The sequence below is a fragment of the Panulirus ornatus genome, chromosome 14 (assembly GCF_036320965.1).
Source record: "Panulirus ornatus isolate Po-2019 chromosome 14, ASM3632096v1, whole genome shotgun sequence".
NCBI classification, from domain to species: domain Eukaryota; kingdom Metazoa; phylum Arthropoda; class Malacostraca; order Decapoda; family Palinuridae; genus Panulirus; species Panulirus ornatus.
Genome location: NC_092237.1, coordinates 3,970,877 through 3,990,491, shown reverse-complemented (window position 1 = coordinate 3,990,491; position 19,615 = coordinate 3,970,877). Strand labels below are relative to the sequence as shown.

Here is a 19,615-nt window from a genome sequence, read left to right as displayed (position 1 = left end):
TTGTTTTGCGCCTCGTATGTGGCATTCTTGTATCAGAATTTTGGATCGATTTTTTTGTGTACTGAATTTTCATTGTGTATTTCTATAACAAAAAATGTTTATATATGGACACTTTTTTGAAACTTTAATTGAATCTCAAACAATCCGCTAAAACCAAGGATTTTCTCTTGAAGTTAGTTTCTGAAAACTATGATCATATCAGAGCGCGGCTCTTTTGTTTTGTCTTGCAGTAAACAAAGCTCTAGACCTGACACTTTTCAAAATAATCATCGTAACGATTTTGGATGATCATTGTCCTCCCTTCTTGGAACTGGTTTTGTTTCATAAATGTTTTCAGGTTGTTTCCTTGAAATGTGAATAAATGACAAGTGATATCAGTTTTTAAGACAAGGAAATGGGCGTGGTTCCTTGTTCAGCTGATAATTAAGAAAATATAAAACCACTGAAATCGCAGTTCATAGGAAAAAATATCAGATTTAGAAATTCTGACACGTATTTTGACAAGAAATGCTTAGGGAATTTTACTGATCGCAGTATATACTGTATTTAATGGGGAATTTAGATAGATTAGCAATTATTTCAAGTCCTACGTGAAGAATGAACAGAAAACGGAGTCCCACAGAAAACGGTGAAGTAGCAGTGCTGCCAACGCCAAGACGATGTCCTATGACCTCCAGGCACCGTGGTAGTGAGAGGAGGGCTGAATCCTTCCCAAGGTGGCGCCTTCTGTGACCATTTTCGTACTTCTTTATCGTCATTCAGCTTACAACCATGCATAGACGAGGACAGTGGCCGTGGAATCTTTTTAGGGACGCTGTCGACCCACCGACAAGGTAGGCAAAATCCAGTGACAGCGCTAAGTATATGGGAACCGAGCGTATATTTACTAAGCAACCCGACGTTATCCATTGTGGCAATAACAGGACGAGTTTCGCGTCGCCACGGCAACCAGGACGTAAAACGGCTCGTGATATTTCGTCCTTCCGGCGGCATTTGCGTTTCAGTTGGTTGGAAACGCAAGGTATTTAGTGGCAGTGCATTGTAAAGGATAACGATCGTTGGTGTTCGATTCATCTTGAGCTGGCAGCGCACTGTTGGCCGCGCAGGCCAGGCTTCAGGGCAGCAACGTCGGGGTTGACGTTCCTGGTGGTCGGCTCCCGGGTTGGCAACAGTGCCGTCGCTGCCTGCCAGATGAGCGACGCTCTCACTCCCTCCCTCTCTCCCTCCCTTCCTCTCCCTTCCTCACCCTCCCTCCCTCTCCCACACAGCACAATAGCCCCAGCCGCCGCCATACCTGTAGGGGATTATATCGTTCCTTGAGTTATAATCATCTCCATTTTGACACTGACAGCGTATGCTGGACTAAGATAACCATAGCAACAGACCCCGATTTATATATTTATATAAAGACTTGTGAATCACCACCATCATTGCGCGTGTGTGCGAGCATAGAGAGATGAACGAAATGTGCTCGTTATTTTCCTTCGTACACAAGAGAACATTTACAAATCCATCCGCCGGAAATCATTGGCTTGCAGCAAGAAGAACTATCCTTAAAAACGTGTGTGGATAGTTTCCATTCATTTGTTAGAAAATGCTCTGGTAAATTCAACTTTTACCTAACGAAACCACCAATACACACACATATATACACATACACACGCGACATGTACGTGGACACAGACCTACGAACGCACATGGCTTCCCAGAGAGGCCAGAGGATGCTGGCCTCACTTGCTACATAACCTCCACCACGCCCTCACAATGCCTGCAGGTATACATTCCCAGCCTCACCAGCTCACGAAAAGTGCCTCATTGTAATATTTTCAGACGCAGGTTACTTGTGGAGAATTCTGTTTAACCTTCCATGTTTTGACAATCGTTCTCTGAACTAAGGTAGACAGGATGGTAGCATCACGCTTGCCAGGTGGTAGGGAGTTGTGGATGACATTGTGTGACTTTACCCTCTTACATTTCTACCTGGTTGTTGGGCGACCAGGGAGATTGAGACTGTTCAGCTTAAGCCTTACTACTGCGAAGGAACACACAGCATAGAAATATTTAGACTTGATTATGATGGTATGCTTTTAAATAATTTGGTGTTTTCCAGGGCGCTATAGATGACATCAAGGACTTCATCCTCCATCTAACTTTTCGGGAAAATAAGATGTATTTAAGTAGTATGTGGTAGAAAAGGGTTTTCTTTTTAAGGAAAAATTTTAGAATGATATAATGTCATATAAACCATTTTGCTGTGTATGGTGATAATGGTCTGTCAGTGGTAATGATGAACGATAGTGATATCAAAGGTAAAGATGTACCAATGACAGTGATATGTCAGTGGTAATGATGTACCATTGATAGTGTTGTGTTACTGGTATGGATGTACCAGTTACAGTGATGTGGCAGTGGTAATGATGTTGTACCATTGACAGTGGTGTGTTACTGGTAGAGATGTGCCAGTTACAGTGATACGTCAACGGTAAAGATGTATTAGTGAGTGATGTGTAACTGGTAGAGGTGACCAGTGATAGTGGTGTGTCAGTGAGAGACACGAAGCAGTAATAATTGTGTCGGTCATTGGTAAAGGTGATCAGTGACAGTGGTGTATTAGTGTGCCAATGATAGGGATGTACCATCGATAATGATGTATCAGTGACAAAGATGTACTGATGACACTGGTCTGTCAGTGGTAAGAATGTGTCATCGACAGGTAACCACACACTGGTGTGTCAGGGGTAAAGATGGACCAGTGACTGGTGTGTCAGTGGTAAAGATGTACCAAGGACAGTGGTGTCTCAGTGGTGTGTCAGCGTTAAAGATGTATCACTCAGAGTGGTGTGTTGATGGTAAGGATGTACCAGTGACAGTGGTAAAGATGTACCAGTAACAGTGGTGTGTCAATGGTAAAGATGTCCCAGTAACAGTGGTGTGTCAGTGGTAAAGATGTCCCAGTAACAGTGGTGTGTCAGTGGTAAAGATGTACCGGTGACAGTAGTGTGTCAGTGGTAATGATGTGACAGTGGTGTGTCAGTGGTAAAGATTTATCACTAGAGTGTCGAGGGTAGTTGTGTCGCTTGCAGTGGTGGTATGTCAAAAGTAGGTATGTGTGATTAATGGTAGTGGATCAGAGGTAGTTGCAGTATGTCACTAGAGGTACTGTGAAGGGTAGTTATGTGTCATTAATGTTAAAGCGTCAAGGCTACTTATATGCCACTATCTGTAATATGTCATGGTTATTTATGCATCACTATTGGTAATGAATGAAGGGTAGTTATGTATCACTTGTAGCAGTATGTCAAAAGTAGCTGTCACTAGTAGCTGTATGTCAAAGGTAAATATATGTGGAGTTTTAAGGTAGTTTTGTTACAAGTGGTATTGGGTCAAAGTTTATGTATCAATGGTGTTGATGTGTCAAGGGTAGTTATGTGTTAGCTGTAATAGAGGTATATTTTGATGTATCAATAATTGGCATATTATTAGTGTGATAGTATCAGTGGGTAAGTGTTAAGTGTTAATGATGTACTATTTATCATAGTATGACATGCTTTAGTGTTATTATGTCTGTGTGGTGTGCCATTGGTTTGGGCCTGTTAGTGGTGGATTGTCTTTGGTAATGATGCATGATTGACTATGATGAGCCAATTGTGGTCATGGGTCACTGATGGTCAAGACATGCTAGTGGTAGTGGTGTGTCAGTAATGTTACTGTATTGCTTTAGGTAATAGGTTAGTGACTGTGGTATGTTAGTGATGGTAAAATACCAAAGGCATTGGTGTATGGGAGTGGTGGTGATGCGTCAATGCCTTTAATGTCCTGCCCATATCATAGCATATGTGATGATAGATAAAAGTGTTTAATCAAACTAACACGTGGTGTGAGATTGTAGTAGTCTGATTGATTGATGTTACCAGACTTGTATTGCAGTTGGTAATGCTGTGTGAAAGATCACATGTGAAAGGAGCACAGTCTTGTCAAGGAACTTTTCACCCTGATTGGAGCACAACCACAAAGCCACAGGAGCACAATAGAATGGTCATTGGGTTGTATGATCAGTGAATTTAAAAACTCACATAGGTTTATGTATACTACATATTTTCTTTTTTCATTCTTTGTATGCAGTTAATGATAATATAGTAAATGCGTATCATTCATGTAGGTAGACTTGTATTTATTCTCCTTTTTTTTTCAGTTGCTTTACCTTTCTTTGTGCATCTTTAGTATATTATAAACTTCTGTGTCCTTGTTTATCATGAGTTTCTCATAAATATAGCTTCGAGTTGCTTCAGCCAACTTAGATTTTACTTACCATCCAGAATGTGTACTCTTGTTTTTTACTTATAGTATTGTATTATAAATTTTTCCCTTCTTTGCTGTTATCATTATGATTTTTAATTCTCCTTCACCAACAGATGTCACTGTAAGGAACACTTGGGTATAAATAACCCTAAAATTATATATTAATATCATACCCTGGTGGACTCTAAATACGTTCCTGTTTTGCAGATACATGAAAAACACTGTATGTTCAACAGTTCAAGTCTTTCGCTAGATTTGGATAAACTTCACAGCAGGAGGGAGACGATGAGAGTTCATGACAAATAGAGAAGATTGTGTAATGGCATAAGGACACTGAAGAAACCATACTGCCACAACCATGGCAGAGCCCCACCCACAGTACCCCAATAAAATCCACAAGGTGACTCAGACAGGCTTTGATGGACCACAGCTCTTCCATCACCCAGGGACTACTGTGTATGGAAATGTGCATTTTGAGGAGAACTCCTTTGTTAAGGAGCAAAATAAACTACGCTCCCAGATTGAAATGTGGTTACAGTCTGGGGAGAAGCCATATGAATGTGATGGTTGCAACAAGAGGTTTGCCCAGAAGAGTCACTTGAACAGCCACATGCTTGTCCATACAGGTGATAAGAAGTTCGAATGTGACTTATGTGGGAAAAAATTCACTATGGAGAGCCACTTGAATGGGCATATGCTGGTTCATAACACAGAAAAGAAGTTTGATTGTGAAATCTGTGGGAAACAGTTTGTTCAGAAAAGTCATCTAAATGGCCACATGTTGGTGCACAGTGAGAAGAAATTTGGTTGTGAAATCTGTGGCAAACGATTCATTCTGGAAAGTCATTTGAACAGTCATATGCTTGTTCACAGTGAGAAAAAATTTGCTTGTGAGATGTGTAACAAAAGTTACACCCATAAGAGTCACCTCAACAGTCACATGTTAGTACATTGTGAAAAAAAGTTTGAGTGTGAGATCTGTGGGAAAAGATTTATTCAGAGAAGTCACCTAAACAGTCATAGATTTGTGCATAGTGAGGAAAAAAGATTTGCATGTGAGGTTTGTTCCAAGCGGTTCTCCCAAGAGAGTTATCTCAACAGCCACAGAATTGTTCACACTGAGGAGAAGAGGTTTGAATGTGAAGTGTGTGGCAAACGATTTGCCCAGAAAAGCCACCTCAATAGCCATCGCTTTGTTCATAGTGAGGAGAAACTGTTTGAGTGTAGAGAATGTGGGAAACGCTTTACACAGGAGGTGCACCTCAACAGTCATAGATTTGTGCACAGTGAAGAGAAAAAATATGAAAATCAGGACTGGGGGAAGCGCTTTGCTCAGGAGAACCACTTGAATGGTCACAGGTTTGTGCACAATGACTTAAAAAGACATGAATGTGATAAATGTGGGAAGAGATTTGTTCTGAAAAGTCATTTGAACAGCCATAAGTTTGTCCACAGTGAGGAGAGAAAGTTTGAGTGTCTTGAGTGTGGAAAGCGATTCACTCAGAAGAGCCATCTTAATAGCCACCGGTTTGTACACAGTGAAGAGAAGTTGTATGAGTGTGAGGACTGTGGTAAGCGTTTTGCCCAGCAGGTTCACCTCGCAAGCCACCGATTTGTCCACAGCCTGGAGAAAAAGTTTGAGTGTGATGAGTGTGGAAAGCGCTTCACTCAGGAGAGTCACCTTAATAGCCACAGGTTTATGCACAGTGAGAAGAAAGGGTTCGATTATCAGGACTGCGCAAAGTTATTCGCCCCAAAGAATCACCTCGCTAGTCTGGTACAAGTGCCAAACGAGGACAAGACAGTGGGCTATGAGGAGGCTGGGAAAATCTTCACACCACAGCCCTATCAACCACCATACTCTTATGGTCCATTGACAGGACAGTTGTCAGACAAGGTACGGACACTGTGGCCTCTGTAGCACTGGTTCACAGCCATTTTACATCCTGGCAGTGAAATGAACTCATAAGAATTTAAAGTGACTATTTCTCATGAATGTATGAGCAAGTTCTCAAGTTGTGGCTTTGCTAACACAGGATATATTGTCAGTAAAATGAGTGGAAAAAGAAGTCATTGAAGTGTAAAATCAACACTGGTGGGCTTGTTGCACCTGCCGATATTAGCATATGTAAGTCATTATCATGAACTTTAACTATAAGCTTGTGAATTATGTTAACTTGTGCATATGTGATCTGCATTTCTGAGACTTGATAAGGGGTCATCTTTATGTTCTGTTGACACTGATGAATAGTTAGATTATCATAAGTCCTCATACATTGTCTTATTTGTTGCCACATTCATCAGTGTTGACATGTTATTTTGTGGTGTAACTTTAAACTATGCAGCTGTTGTCACCATCATAGTTAAACATTGGATGACTGAAATGAGAATCATTGATTTATGTAAGGTGATATGCTACTATGTAAGGGTCAGAACACCATGATACCACAGGGAGCTAGGTAACTCTGCAACATAAGTTGGAGACACCAGCATCTAGCCTTGAGCAAAGCACCTCGCATACACAAGCTCACAACCAAGTCTTCAGGACTCTTATCTAAATTGTTCACATCAGATGCTGAAACAAAAGAATTTATCTCATGCATTTTGCTTAATCTAGCATTTTTTTCTTGATAGTCAAATGAAAGCCAATCCTGGAAGTTTTTTTTGTAGGATTTCCAATTGTGTTTTCAGAAGGCCAAACTTTTGAGTGAATCAGTACAAATTTTCTTTTTTTCTTTCATATACACTAATTTGTTTAAATACTAAGAATTTTGGCAAAGAGTAATACCGGTAACTGTTCTTGGAAAGGGAAAGGTCAGGTAAAAGAAGATTGTCGTAGAAGAGTTGGGGGATCTGCAGTGTAAATCAGTTTAGTTTTACAGAACCAAAAAAGAATCAAAACAGTAGTTGTATTTTTGAAGTAAAGGAATTTTTAAGTAAAGTGAAAATTGTATCTTTGCATTATTGTAGAGTTACACACTAGAGTTAGCCTTTGATAGGGAAGGGACCCTCCTGGATTGCTAACTCCTGTAACTGTTAGCTACTCACTTACCACTATGGTAAACCAACTCTTGACCCTCCATAGGAAATTGCAGCTACACCCACTCCAATGTACAGAGCTGCCAACTATTATGTTTTTACCTTATTACTTTTTTTTTATGAATATTTTTTTTTAATGAATATGGCAGTACAATTTTGCTTCGTAAAATACGTCTTTTTGAAGTTCTGGTCGTATGTTCATGTATTCTCCATGTATTGTAGATGTTATGTATGGGAAGTTCACAGGGATGCACTGTTCAATATATAGTGTACATTCTCATTGTGCTCGCAAGTACTAATGCAGTGTACAAAATAACAGTGGTTAATTTTCGATCATTTCGTGGAAATGACCACACTATATGTTGCATGGTTGATCTTACCATCCAATCATATCTTTAGCTTGTGTAACCAGGCTATTCCTACACGTAGACCAAGCCCTCCTGAGGCTTCAAAAAGTTGTGCAAAATTATCATGTATAGAGTTGGATAAGAAATTACTAGTTCCCTTCCATAATATAACAAAAAGCTCTCTAGCCAGGACTGAATATGTATGGACAAACAAACATTAGAACCTCTTTTGACTTAGTTTGAGGACTGAAAATGAAACATTACCGACTATATACTTGTTGGTTTTAAAGTGAACAATTGTGAACTATCTACATGTAGATAAATGAATGGGGACATTAACTTGAGCACAAACAAACATTAGAACCTCTGTTGACTTAGTTTGAGGAAAAATGAAACATTACTGACTATATACTTGTTGGTTTTAAAGTGAACAATTGTGGACTATCTACATGTAGATAAATGAATGGGGATAATAACTTGAGCACTGGATGTTACAATTTCCTGTATTGTGTGTGGTTGTAAGTTTTATTTTCCAGAATTCCTTTTTTTTTTTTTACTCAAAATCCCCTTTTTTTTTTTTTTTTTTGACAAGGTTGGCAGCTCTGAATATACACTTGTTCCTGACCTCACTACAGCACCCTAGCCATTCTACACTAATTCCTGATATGCCACACTGAATGTGGGCCTTGCCAGAAGGGACTTTTTAGTGCCTCCATACAAGAACTATCACCTTACATTAGGTCATGTCACCCATCTGACAACACAGCTCCAGTTTAAAAACAACTAAACTTGGGGTTGGTACTTCATATCTGGACGCCGGCAATGATGTTAACATGCGACCAGTTAAATGACCTCATGGTAAACCATGAATCCCAAAAGTTGCATGGTGCCATACAAAAATATGCTGATGTTCAGATAATAAAGAAATATGAGGTTGTGACCATTTGTAGGGATTTATACCCTGAAAGTACTCAGTTAATGTAATGGAATTGCAGTATTTTCACTCTAACATAAGATATTGTGGCAGTTATCAATTATTCCTCAGATGCCAGTGATAGTTTGCATAAGAGGTAAATGTACCCAGTTTGGCAAAGAGGTAATGTTGTAGTCTCTGTAGGAATAACAAAATCATGAATTATTCTGACTGAAGTAATGACAGACAGGCATATGGAGTTCATGTGGTCAAGAAGATTGTCATCTGCATTTCTGTAAAAATTATTAAGTTAGTAAATATAAGAGAACACCAGTAATCACTGTCAAGTTGCCTTTTGCTGTTTGGTATAAGAGTATTTCATGCAGCTGAGACGAACATTATAGAACTATAGATTAACAGTTGTAGAAAAGTTCCCAATATTTTTTTTTATATTAACATATATCATGGTAAATCAGTGTTGTAAATAGGTGATTTAGGGGTAATTGATCTTGTAGAATGAATGTACTTAATATCTACATATTTTTTCTTTTTGTTTTATACTTAATTGCTTCTCCTGCCCAGTGAAGTTGCATCAGGAACAAAGGAACAACGGTCTCATTTGCACACATCCACTCTTTAGCTGTTGTGTATAGTATACTTAAACCAGCACTTATATATTCTTTCTTTCTTCTTTCATACTATTCGCCATTTCCTGCATTAGCGAGGTAGCGTTAAGAACAGAGGACTGGGCCTTTGAGGGGATATCCTCACCTGGCCCCCTTCTCTGTTCCTTCTTTTGGAAAAAAAAAAAAAAAAAAAACGAGAGGGGAGGATTTCCAGCCACCCGCTCCCAGCACTTACATATATATATATATATATATATATATATATATATATATATATATATATATATTTACATATATATTACCTCCTGTCCCAAGACTACCTTATATTCATATGAGGCTCGTGCAGCACTGGTCAGGATGTTGTGATGTGTGTGAATCTTATGTGTAGAGAGTGCAGGACAATTGAGTAGCAAGTGCTTTGTGTTTTCTTCATAGCTGTTGCATCATGGACATAATGAGTTTTTGAATATGGTAAAATGGTGTTTGTAGTTTTGTAGTGATGGGTGATATACAGTTTGTAGGTTTGAGAATGTGACTTTTTTTTTGGGGGGGGGTGAGTGTGTTCTCTGATAATTGTGTATGTTTGGTGGTTCAGAGTTTAAGACTGAGTTGGAAGGTTGGTTGTTTAATGCTTGTCGGGCTAGTTTGTTTTGTATGTGCTTTTTCATTGTTATATTTGCTGGGGTGGGGGCGATCTGTGAGTAGAGCTTACTGAAGTATGAGGCAGGGATAAGCATTTTATTTCTACATGGGGGTTAGTGGTTAGTTATAGAGTTATGGAGCGATTTCCCTTGTAAGCAAGGTAGCATTAAGAACAGAGGACTGAGCCTTAGAAAGAAAATCCTCGCTTGGCCCCCTTCTCTATTATGTCTTTTGGAAAAATCAAAAACTGGATGGGAGGATTTCCAGCCCCCTGCTCCCTCCCCTTTTAGTTGCCTTCTACGACATGCAGGGAATATGTGGGAAGTATTCTTTCTCTCCTGTCCCCAGGGATAATATGTATGTATATATGCATATGTTCGAACCAGTCGCCAGCTGCCTAAGAACCAGATATTTAATACCTGCACAACAGAACAATTAATTATACATTCAGTTCAGTTTCCCCTCAATATGCTTGGCACTCATTTCTTTTGCAACAGCATTAGACCCCTCCCACCCACCACTTCATAATCAGTCACCAAACTGAAAGTAGATATATTATGAAAAAGCTTACCCCTACATTACAATTCAGCAACTTATACTTACAGATTCCATCCTCCCCTAGCAAATGTGACATTGACCAAACATGTAAGCATTAAAATAATCCAAGTATTAAACAACTGCCCACCCAATACAGTTTTAAATTTTCCTCCATCAGACATGCATCATTGTGAAACTATACTCCCTCAGGCATGTACGAGTTATGCTTTCTTGTCTGCTTTCTAGATTCCACCCACTTCTCCAACATTACAAACAATTATTCAGCATATCACAATACCCTTGTGCATGCCCAAGATGCAGCTTTCATACTGAAGGCACTGAACTTCTTAGTTGTCTTGTTCTCACCCCACACAAACGCACAGCATCACTACTGGATGAATGTGGCTGGTTTCCTGAACACTACAGTAGCTCAGTAGAAGGGGATCCTGTAACAGTAATGTAAGATATATATATATATATATATATATATATATATATATATATATATATATATATATATATATATATTTTTTTTTTTCAAACTATTCGCCATTTCCCGCGTTAGCGAGGTAGCATTAAGAACAGAGGACTGGGCCTTTTTTGGAATATCCTCACCTGGCCCCCTCTGTTCCTTCTTTTGGAAAATTTAAAAAAAAAATAATATATATATATATATATATATATATATATATATATATATATATATATATATATATATATATATATATATATATATATATGTGGCATACCAGGGTCGAAGTGCTGTCAGTGGATTGAACCAGGGCATGTGAAGCGTCTGGGGTAAACCATGGAAAGTTTTGTGGGGCCTGGATGTGGAAAGGGAGCTGTGGTTTCGGTTCATTATACATGACACCTAGAGACTGAGTGTGAACAAATGTAGCCTTTGTTGTCTTTTCCTAGGGCTACCTCGCGCACATGCGGGGGGAGGGGTTGTTATTTCATGTGTGGCAGGATGGTGATGGGAATGAATAGAGGCAGACAGTATGAATTATGTACATGTGTATATATGTATGTCTCTGTGTGTGTATATATATGTATATGTTGAAATGTATAGGTATGTATATGTGCGTGTGTGGACGTGTATGTAAATACATGTGTATATGGGTGGGTTGGGCCATTCTTTCGTCTGTTTCCTTGTGCTACCTCGCTAACACGGGAGACAGCAACAAAGTATAATAATATAATAATAATAATATTTGTATTATTTTATTTATTATACTTTGTTGCTGTCTCTCGCATTAGCGAGGTAGCGCAAGGAAACAGACGAAAGAATGGCCCAACCCACCCACATACACATGTATATACATACACGTCCACACACGCACATATACATGCCTATACATCTCAACGTATACATATATACACACACAGACATATATACAATGCACATAATTCGTACTGTCTGCCCTTATTCATTCCCGTCGCCACCCGGCCACACATGAAGTGACAACCCCCTCCCCCCACATGTGCACGAGGTAGCGCTAGGAAAAGACAACAAAGGCCACATTCGTTCACACTCAGTCTCTAGGTGTCATGTATAGTGAACTGAAACCACAGCTCCCTTTCCACATCCAGGCCCCACAAAACTTTCCATGGTTTACCCCAGATGCTTCACATGCCCTGTTCAATCCATTGACAGCACTTCAACCCCAGTATACCACATCTATCCAATTCACTCTATTCCTTGCACGCCTTTCACCCTCCTGCATTTTCAGGCCCCGATCACTCAAAATCTTTTTCATCCCATCTTTCCACCTCCAATTTGGTCTCCCACTTCTCGTTCCCTCCACCTCTGACACATATATCCTCTTTGTCAATCTTTCCTCACTCATTCTCTCCATGTGACCAAACCATTTCAAAACACTCTCTTCTGCTCTCTCAACCACACTCTTTTTATTACCACACATCTCTCTTACCCTTTCATTACTTACTCTTTATCAAACCACCTCACACCAGTGGGAGACCAAATTGGAGGTGGAAAGATGGAATGAAAAAGATTCTTAGTGATTGGGGCCTGAACATGCTAAGCGTGCTAGGAATAGAATGAAAAGGAACGATGTGGTATACCGGGGTCGATGTGCTGTCAATGGATTGAACCAGGGCATGTGAAGCGTCTGGGGTAAACCATGGAAAGTTTTGTGGGGCCTGGATGTGGAAAGGTTTCGTTGCATTATCCATGACAGCTAGAGACTGAGTGTGAACGAATGTGGCCTTCATTGTCTTTTCCTAGTGCTACCTCGCGCACATGCAGGGGAAGGGGGTTGTCGTTTCATGTGTAGAGGGGGGGCGACGGGATTGAATAAGGGCAGACAGTATGAATTATGTACATGTGTATATATGTATGTCTCTGTGTGTGTATATATATGTATACGTTGAGATGCATAGGTATGTATGTGTGTGTGTTTACGTGTATGTATATACATGTGTATATGGGTGGGTTGGGCCATTCTTTCGTCTGTATCCTTGTGCTACTTTGCTAACGTGGGAGACAGCGACAAAGTATAATAATAAAGAAAAAAGAAATATATATATTTTTTTTTTCTTTTAAACTATTCGCCATTTCTCGCGTTAGCAAAGTAGCGTTAAGAACAGAGGATTGGGCCGTTTTTGGAATATCCTCACCTGGCCCCATCTGTTCCTTCTTTTGGAAAATTAAAAAAAAAAAAAAGAGAGAGAGGGGAGGATTTCCAGCCCCCCGCTCCCTCCCCTTTTAGTCGCCTTCTACGACACGCAGGGAATACATGGGAAGTATTCTTAATCCCCTATCCCCAGGGTATATATATATATATATATATATATATATATATATATATATATATATATATATATATATATAAAAGTGAATGTGTGCAACTTTGTGTATATGTGTATGTGTATCAGTACATATATATATATATATATATATATATATATATATATATATATATATATATATATATATATATATAGTACTGTATATTAATTAAGTTCTTGTTTCTTGGTGCAAGAGATGAGGCTGGGTGCCCTAGAAGCTTTTACAACTGCAGTTTAGCATTTATTCAGCCCCTTTGTACAGGACTTTCTCTTACTATGAGTCTCCTACTGATTTCTCTGTTACTGTGTATTAATTCTCACCCCTATTTGAGCTTCATTTAAGATGTAGAATATATATATATATATATATATATATATATATATATATATATATATATATATATATATATATATATATATATTTGTGTATATATATATATATATATATATATATATATATATATATATATATATATATATATATATATATATATTAGTTGTAATTGATAAGATGTGAGGTTGGATATAGAGGAAGTGTCCTCCTGACAAGCCTGAAATCTTGGGCAGAGAACCACCCAGTGGGCATGATCCCCTGATAGTATTATTCTGGTCTCCTTTGCCGACCTTGTAGACTCTACTCACGAAGAGGTTGATGGTAAATACTGAAGGACGAGTTACTGAGCAGATTAGTTATCACTGGTGTTCAGGACTTTTACAGTCAAGCTGGTAGGGTGACTGTTTTAAAGGAACAACACCTGCTGTCGTGCAACTTGCAAGCAGAAAGCATTTTTAGTGTTTCCATTTATAAGGGGATATTTTACTCATGTATGCATTTTGCTAAATAAATCTTTATATTACAGTGAAGAACTTTCTTCCCTGACTTTCATGGTTGGTGCTGTTTGATAAACAAAAACGTTTCCTGACCTCCTTGGAAGGGTAAGAGTTGAAAGCATTGTTGGAGTTTGCTTGTCAGGGTTGTCGACAAAGTAGAATGTGTGATTTGTGGACTAAGTACTGTAGTGTGACCAAAGTTGTAGACTGCACTGGACTTTATAAGCATTGTGACTATATAACCAAGGTTGTTGACTGTGCTTTGTGGACTTAAGACCGATGGTTAGACTGTATGACTGAAGTTGTAGACTAAGCACTGTGGACTTAAACTTAGGTTGAAGACTAAACAGTGTGGATTGTATGACCAAGATTGTAGACCAAGTACTTGACTTTGACCTTAGTTTTAGACAAAGCATATGGACTTTGACCAGGGTTGTACACAGCTTTGTAAACTGTGTGACCAGGGTTGTAGACTAAACATTGTGGACTATGACTAGTGTTGTAGAACAAGTACTCTTAACTAATTGACCGAAGTTGTAGAATAGTTAGAAAAAAGTCATTAATAGTCAATTAATTGATGAGCTTACCGAAGAACGATAAGCAAGCGAAAACGAATGTTAATCTGGTAGAGAATTCCAAGGAATAATAATGTGTAAGGTTTGAAGCAACACAGAGAATAAGTATACCACCTTTAACCTCTCTCAGGAAATCCCATTTTCTCCGTACCTTCCATTCTTACCCTAAGAATCCTTACTTGCCTTCCCCTCCTACCCCTTTCCCTTCCATCTCTTTACCTTACCTTAATGCTTAAGGAATCCAATCTACATTTGCCTTACCTCCCTACCCCAGCAATTTCATCTTACCTAACCTTCCTGCTCCAGGAGTCCATTCTGTTGCCTTGATTTCGTGCTCCTGTAATCCTTCGTTTTCCTTACCTTACCTTCCTGCCCCGGGAGTTTCTTCTACCTTTTTAATTTTCCTTCTTACCTTACAAGTCCCATCTACCTTCCTCCCTTACTATTCTGCCGTAAGTCCCTTTCATCTCGGTACTAACAAAATGTAATCGTGTTTGGGGGACAAGAATGAAGTAAATATCAACGAAGTACACCAGAAAGCAAGAATAAAGAAAAGACTAAGTTTCTGGTATTTGTTGGTTGTGTATAAATCAGTAGTAGGTAAGTGAAGAATATGAAGGTGCCAAAGAAAATAGCTAGAATTGTAAACCTAACCAATTGATAAACTCTATTTCCTTTAGTTACTATTAGATCCCATATAATATTCAACCAACTTTTTTAGATTATGTAAATTCGTCTTTGCTCTTTGTCTTTTTAAGTACGTTTATTCCTGTGTGCTCAACAGTGAATTATTGCATTTGAAGTTTTGGGACGATCACAGTTGGTTTTCTCCAAAGGAGAATGTAGGCTTGATACATACAGTAGTACTCAGAGTACTTTCTTGTATAGGGGAAGACTCGTACATGGGTGGCAGGCAAATTAAATTTTATGCGTTTTGATATTCGAGACATAGAGAATGATGGACGGAGATAATGAGCATAAGTAGATAAAGTAACTAAATAAGATAGGGCAATAATACAGTTATGCCATGTATCGTACAGGACCTAGTGGCTGTACACTTATCGCTACCTGACGACAGACAATGGGGGCGAATTCGTTCCCTTTCTCATTTTTTCACTTCCATATTTTTTCTTATCTGTTCTTGTGCCTTGTCATTCGAAATTCGACCCTTTTGCTTCGTAGTACCAAACCCATCTGTGACAATTATGGCGGTTAAGCTAGGAGTACAAAACGCATAAATAATAGAGTTTTGGTTAAAATACTATGAGTTGTCATAAGTTATCCTTTTAGAAATAATGATTAGATAGGCCCCAAGACGATTAATGAAGAACCAGACTGCACGACGCTGTGACGTCACACACTATCTGCGTCACTCGAGACGTAAACAAACAAATCCACATGGCTGTTGGAACCAAGTTTGTTGTAGTGCCACATTCAAAAAATACTCTTGGAAGAAATTATCATACGATGTGATTCAAGTGCAGAGTGCCTCCAAAAATGAAGGTAAGTTTCGGAAGTCTTGCAGTGGTAGTGTAGTAAGTTTCGGAAGTCTTGCAGTGGTAGTGTAGTATATGGGTAACAAGGTAATAGTGGTGGAGTATGATTTGTAACTTTTTTATATGTATATTTATCTATCTATATCTCTGACACCTGTTCCCCACAGGAACTCCCTCAGTGGCAGGAGGGGGGGGGAATTGAACGGAATTAGAGTATCCACAACTAGTGGACTCAAAGTGCTGCTTCCTCGTCTTTGTTGCCCCATCCTTAACAGGCCAATGGCAGAGGGCAACTTTAGTGTAATGTTTGTTGAGGGTCCAACCCACTGTTCCTTCGGACTACTACTACCTCATGCTCTTTCATAATATTCCCACTTAACACGTTTACCTAATGCTCCTGCCTAAATGTTCCTACCTATTACTTCCATCTACTGCTCCTACCATTTTCCTCCAAGATGGGCTAGTGCATAGTGTTCACCCGAGGGAAATTCAGGGTTACGAAAAATGAACTGAGTTAAGTGTTGTCTGGTGTTATGTGAGACAAGGAGAGATTGAATTTATGTGAACAGAATACTAGTAGACCATGTGTGTTCAGGAGGAAAGAGAAGACAGCTACCTAAGTAAGAGAAATGCAACTTGACCACTGAAGTGCTTGCTCACTACGCAGCCTTCACTAACTCACCTGATACCCAGGCAAGTGTTACTGGTTATATACCTTCCTGGTCGTTGGGTGCCTATGAAGTACTATGTATTTAGTAATCATTAATTGTGTATTTACAGTGAATATTTTAGCCCAAAAAACTTTTTGTTTAAAAATTGAATTTTTTTTTTTTTTTTTTTTTTTTTATACCTCGTCGCTGTCTCCCGCGTTTGCGAGGTAGCGCAAGGAAACAGACGAAAGAAATGGCCCAACCCCCCCATACACATGTACATACACACGTCCACACACGCAAATATACATACCTACACAGCTTTCCATGGTTTACCCCGGACGCTTCACATGCCTTGATTCAATCCACTGACAGCACGTCAACCCCTGTATACCACATCGCTCCAATTCACTCTATTCCTTGCCCTCCTTTCACCCTCCTGCATGCTCAGGCCCCGATCACACAAAATCCTTTTCACTCCATCTTTCCACCTCCAATTTGGTCTCCCTCTTCTCCTCGTTCCCTCCACCTCCGACACATATATCCTCTTGGTCAATCTTTCCTCACTCATTCTCTCCATGTGCCCAAACCACTTCAAAACACCCTCTTCTGCTCTCTCAACCACGCTCTTTTTATTTCCACACATCTCTCTTACCCTTACGTTACTTACTCGATCAAACCACCTCACACCACACATTGTCCTCAAACATCTCATTTCCAGCACATCCATCCTCCTGCGCACAACTCTATCCATAGCCCACGCCTCGCAACCATACAACATTGTTGGAACCACTATTCCTTCAAACATACCCATTTTTGCTTTTCGGGATAATGTTCTCGACTTCCACACATTTTTCAAGGCTCCCAAAATTTTCGCCCCCTCCCCCACCCTATGATCCACTTCTGCTTCCATGGTTCCATCCGCTGACAGATCCACTCCCAGATATCTAAAACACTTCACTTCCTCCAGTTTTTCTCCATTCAAACTCACCTCCCAATTGACTTGACCCTCAACCCTACTGTACCTAATAACCTTGCTCTTATTCACATTTACTCTTAACTTTCTTCTTCCACACACTTTACCAAACTCCGTCACCAGCTTCTGCAGTTTCTCACATGAATCCGCCACCAGCGCTGTATCATCAGCGAACAACAACTGACTCACTTCCCAAGCTCTCTCATCCCCAACAGACTTCATACTTGCCCGTCTTTCCAAGACTCTTGCATTTACCTCCCTAACAACCCCATCCATAAACAAATTAAACAACCATGGAGACATCACACACCCCTGCCGCAAACCTACATTCACTGAGAACCAATCACTTTCCTCTCTTCCTACACGTACACATGCCTTACATCCTCGATAAAAACTTTTCACTGCTTCTAACAACTTTCCTCCCACACCATATATTCTTAATACCTTCCACAGAGCATCTCTATCAACTCTATCATATGCCTTCTCCAGATCCATAAATGCTACATACAAATCCATTTGCTTTTCTAAGTATTTCTCACATACATTCTTCAGAGCAAACACCTGATCCACACATCCTCTACCACTTCTGAAACCACACTGCTCTTCCCCAATCTGATGCTCTTTACATGCCTTCACCCTCTCAATCAATACCCTCCCATATAATTTCCCAGGAATACTCAACAAACTTATACCTCTGTAATTTGAGCACTCACTCTTATCCCCTTTGCCTTTGTACAATGGCACTATGCACGCATTCCGCCAATCCTCAGGCACCTCACCATGAGTCATACATACATTAAATAACCTTACCAACCAGTCAACAATACAGTCACCCCCTTTTTTTATAAATTCCACTGCAATACCATCCAAACCTGCTGCCTTGCTGGCTTTCATCTTCCGCAAAGCTTTTACTTCCTCTTCTCTGTTTACCAAATCATTTTCCCTAACCCTCTCACTTTGCACACCACCTTGACCCAAACACCCTATATCTGCCACTCTGTCATCAGACACATTCAACAAACCTTCAAAATACTCATTCCATCTCCTTCTCACATCACCACTACTTGTTATCACCTCCCCATTTACGCCCTTCACTGAAGTTCCCATTTGCTCCCTTGTCTTACGCACCCTATTTACCTCCTTCCAGAATATCTTTTTATTCTCCCTAAAATTTACTGATAGTCTCTCACCCCAACTCTCATTTGCCCTTTGAAATATGATGTTATATTATTCTGTACTTGAAATAGTCATGAAAGATATCTCGCAATGCTTCCTCAAGCTGACAGATAACCAATGAATATGAACTGAATAATCACAGAATCTTCTAAAGTAGTGCAATTAATTATGTATATATAGGCCTTAATAAAGGCAGACCATGAATTATGTGCATGTGTATGTATGTATATATCTGTGTGTGTATATATATGTATACGTTGAGATGAATAGGTATGTATATATTGCGTGTGTGGATGTGTATGTATATACAAGTGTATGTGGGTGGGTTTGGCCATTCTTTCGTCTGTTTCCTTGTGCTCCCTCGCCAATGCGGGAGACACCGACAAAGCATAATAGAATAAAAAATAAATAAATAGGCCTTAATGTCACCCAACATATATTTCAACCCCAGATTCAAATTCAGGATGATAGATAGTCCTTATACTGAGGTTTTCAAGGAGATCTATTTCTCTTACAAAAATACTTTGAATTGCAGGGATTGTTTTAGCCCAAAAGCCTTTTTGTTTAAAATTGAAGTATGACATAATGAAACTTCTATGCCTGAAATAATTAAGGAAAATATCTTGTAATTATCCCTCAAGCTGAATGATACCCAATTAATAACAGAATATTCTTAAAAGAATGCCTTAAAAGT

The 19,615-nt window shown here is 39.4% G+C and overlaps 1 protein-coding gene and 1 long non-coding RNA gene across 5 annotated transcripts in view; both read left to right on the top strand.

Annotated features, from left to right (window-relative positions):
- The first annotated feature begins 652 nt into the window (after positions 1-652).
- Positions 653-14,076, top strand: LOC139753181 (uncharacterized). 4 transcript variants are annotated; one of them, XM_071669374.1, is made up of 2 exons: positions 653-833; positions 4,507-14,076. In XM_071669374.1, exon 2 carries the CDS (start codon positions 4,658-4,660, stop codon positions 6,218-6,220), a length of 1,563 nt encoding a protein of 520 aa, XP_071525475.1. In that variant the 5' UTR covers positions 653-833; positions 4,507-4,657; the 3' UTR covers positions 6,221-14,076. The 4 variants fall into 4 exon arrangements, with proteins under 4 accessions (XP_071525475.1, XP_071525478.1, XP_071525476.1 ...); XM_071669377.1 differs by lacking the exon at positions 653-833 and adding an exon at positions 918-1,021; XM_071669375.1 differs by lacking the exon at positions 653-833 and adding an exon at positions 1,113-1,774.
- Positions 14,077-15,969: 1,893 nt separating this feature from the next.
- LOC139753182 (uncharacterized) overlaps positions 15,970-19,615 on the top strand; it is a 30,199-nt gene continuing 26,553 nt past the window's right edge. Inside the window, exon 1 of the long non-coding RNA XR_011713655.1 lies at positions 15,970-16,126. This is a non-coding gene — a long non-coding RNA (uncharacterized lncRNA). The remainder of the gene's footprint in view (positions 16,127-19,615) is intronic.

Bases quoted from the DNA above. Each gene is read 5' to 3' on its own strand.
- LOC139753181 (XM_071669374.1), top strand. From the start codon at position 4,658: ATGGCAGAGCCCCACCCACAGTACCCCAATAAAATCCACAAGGTGACT.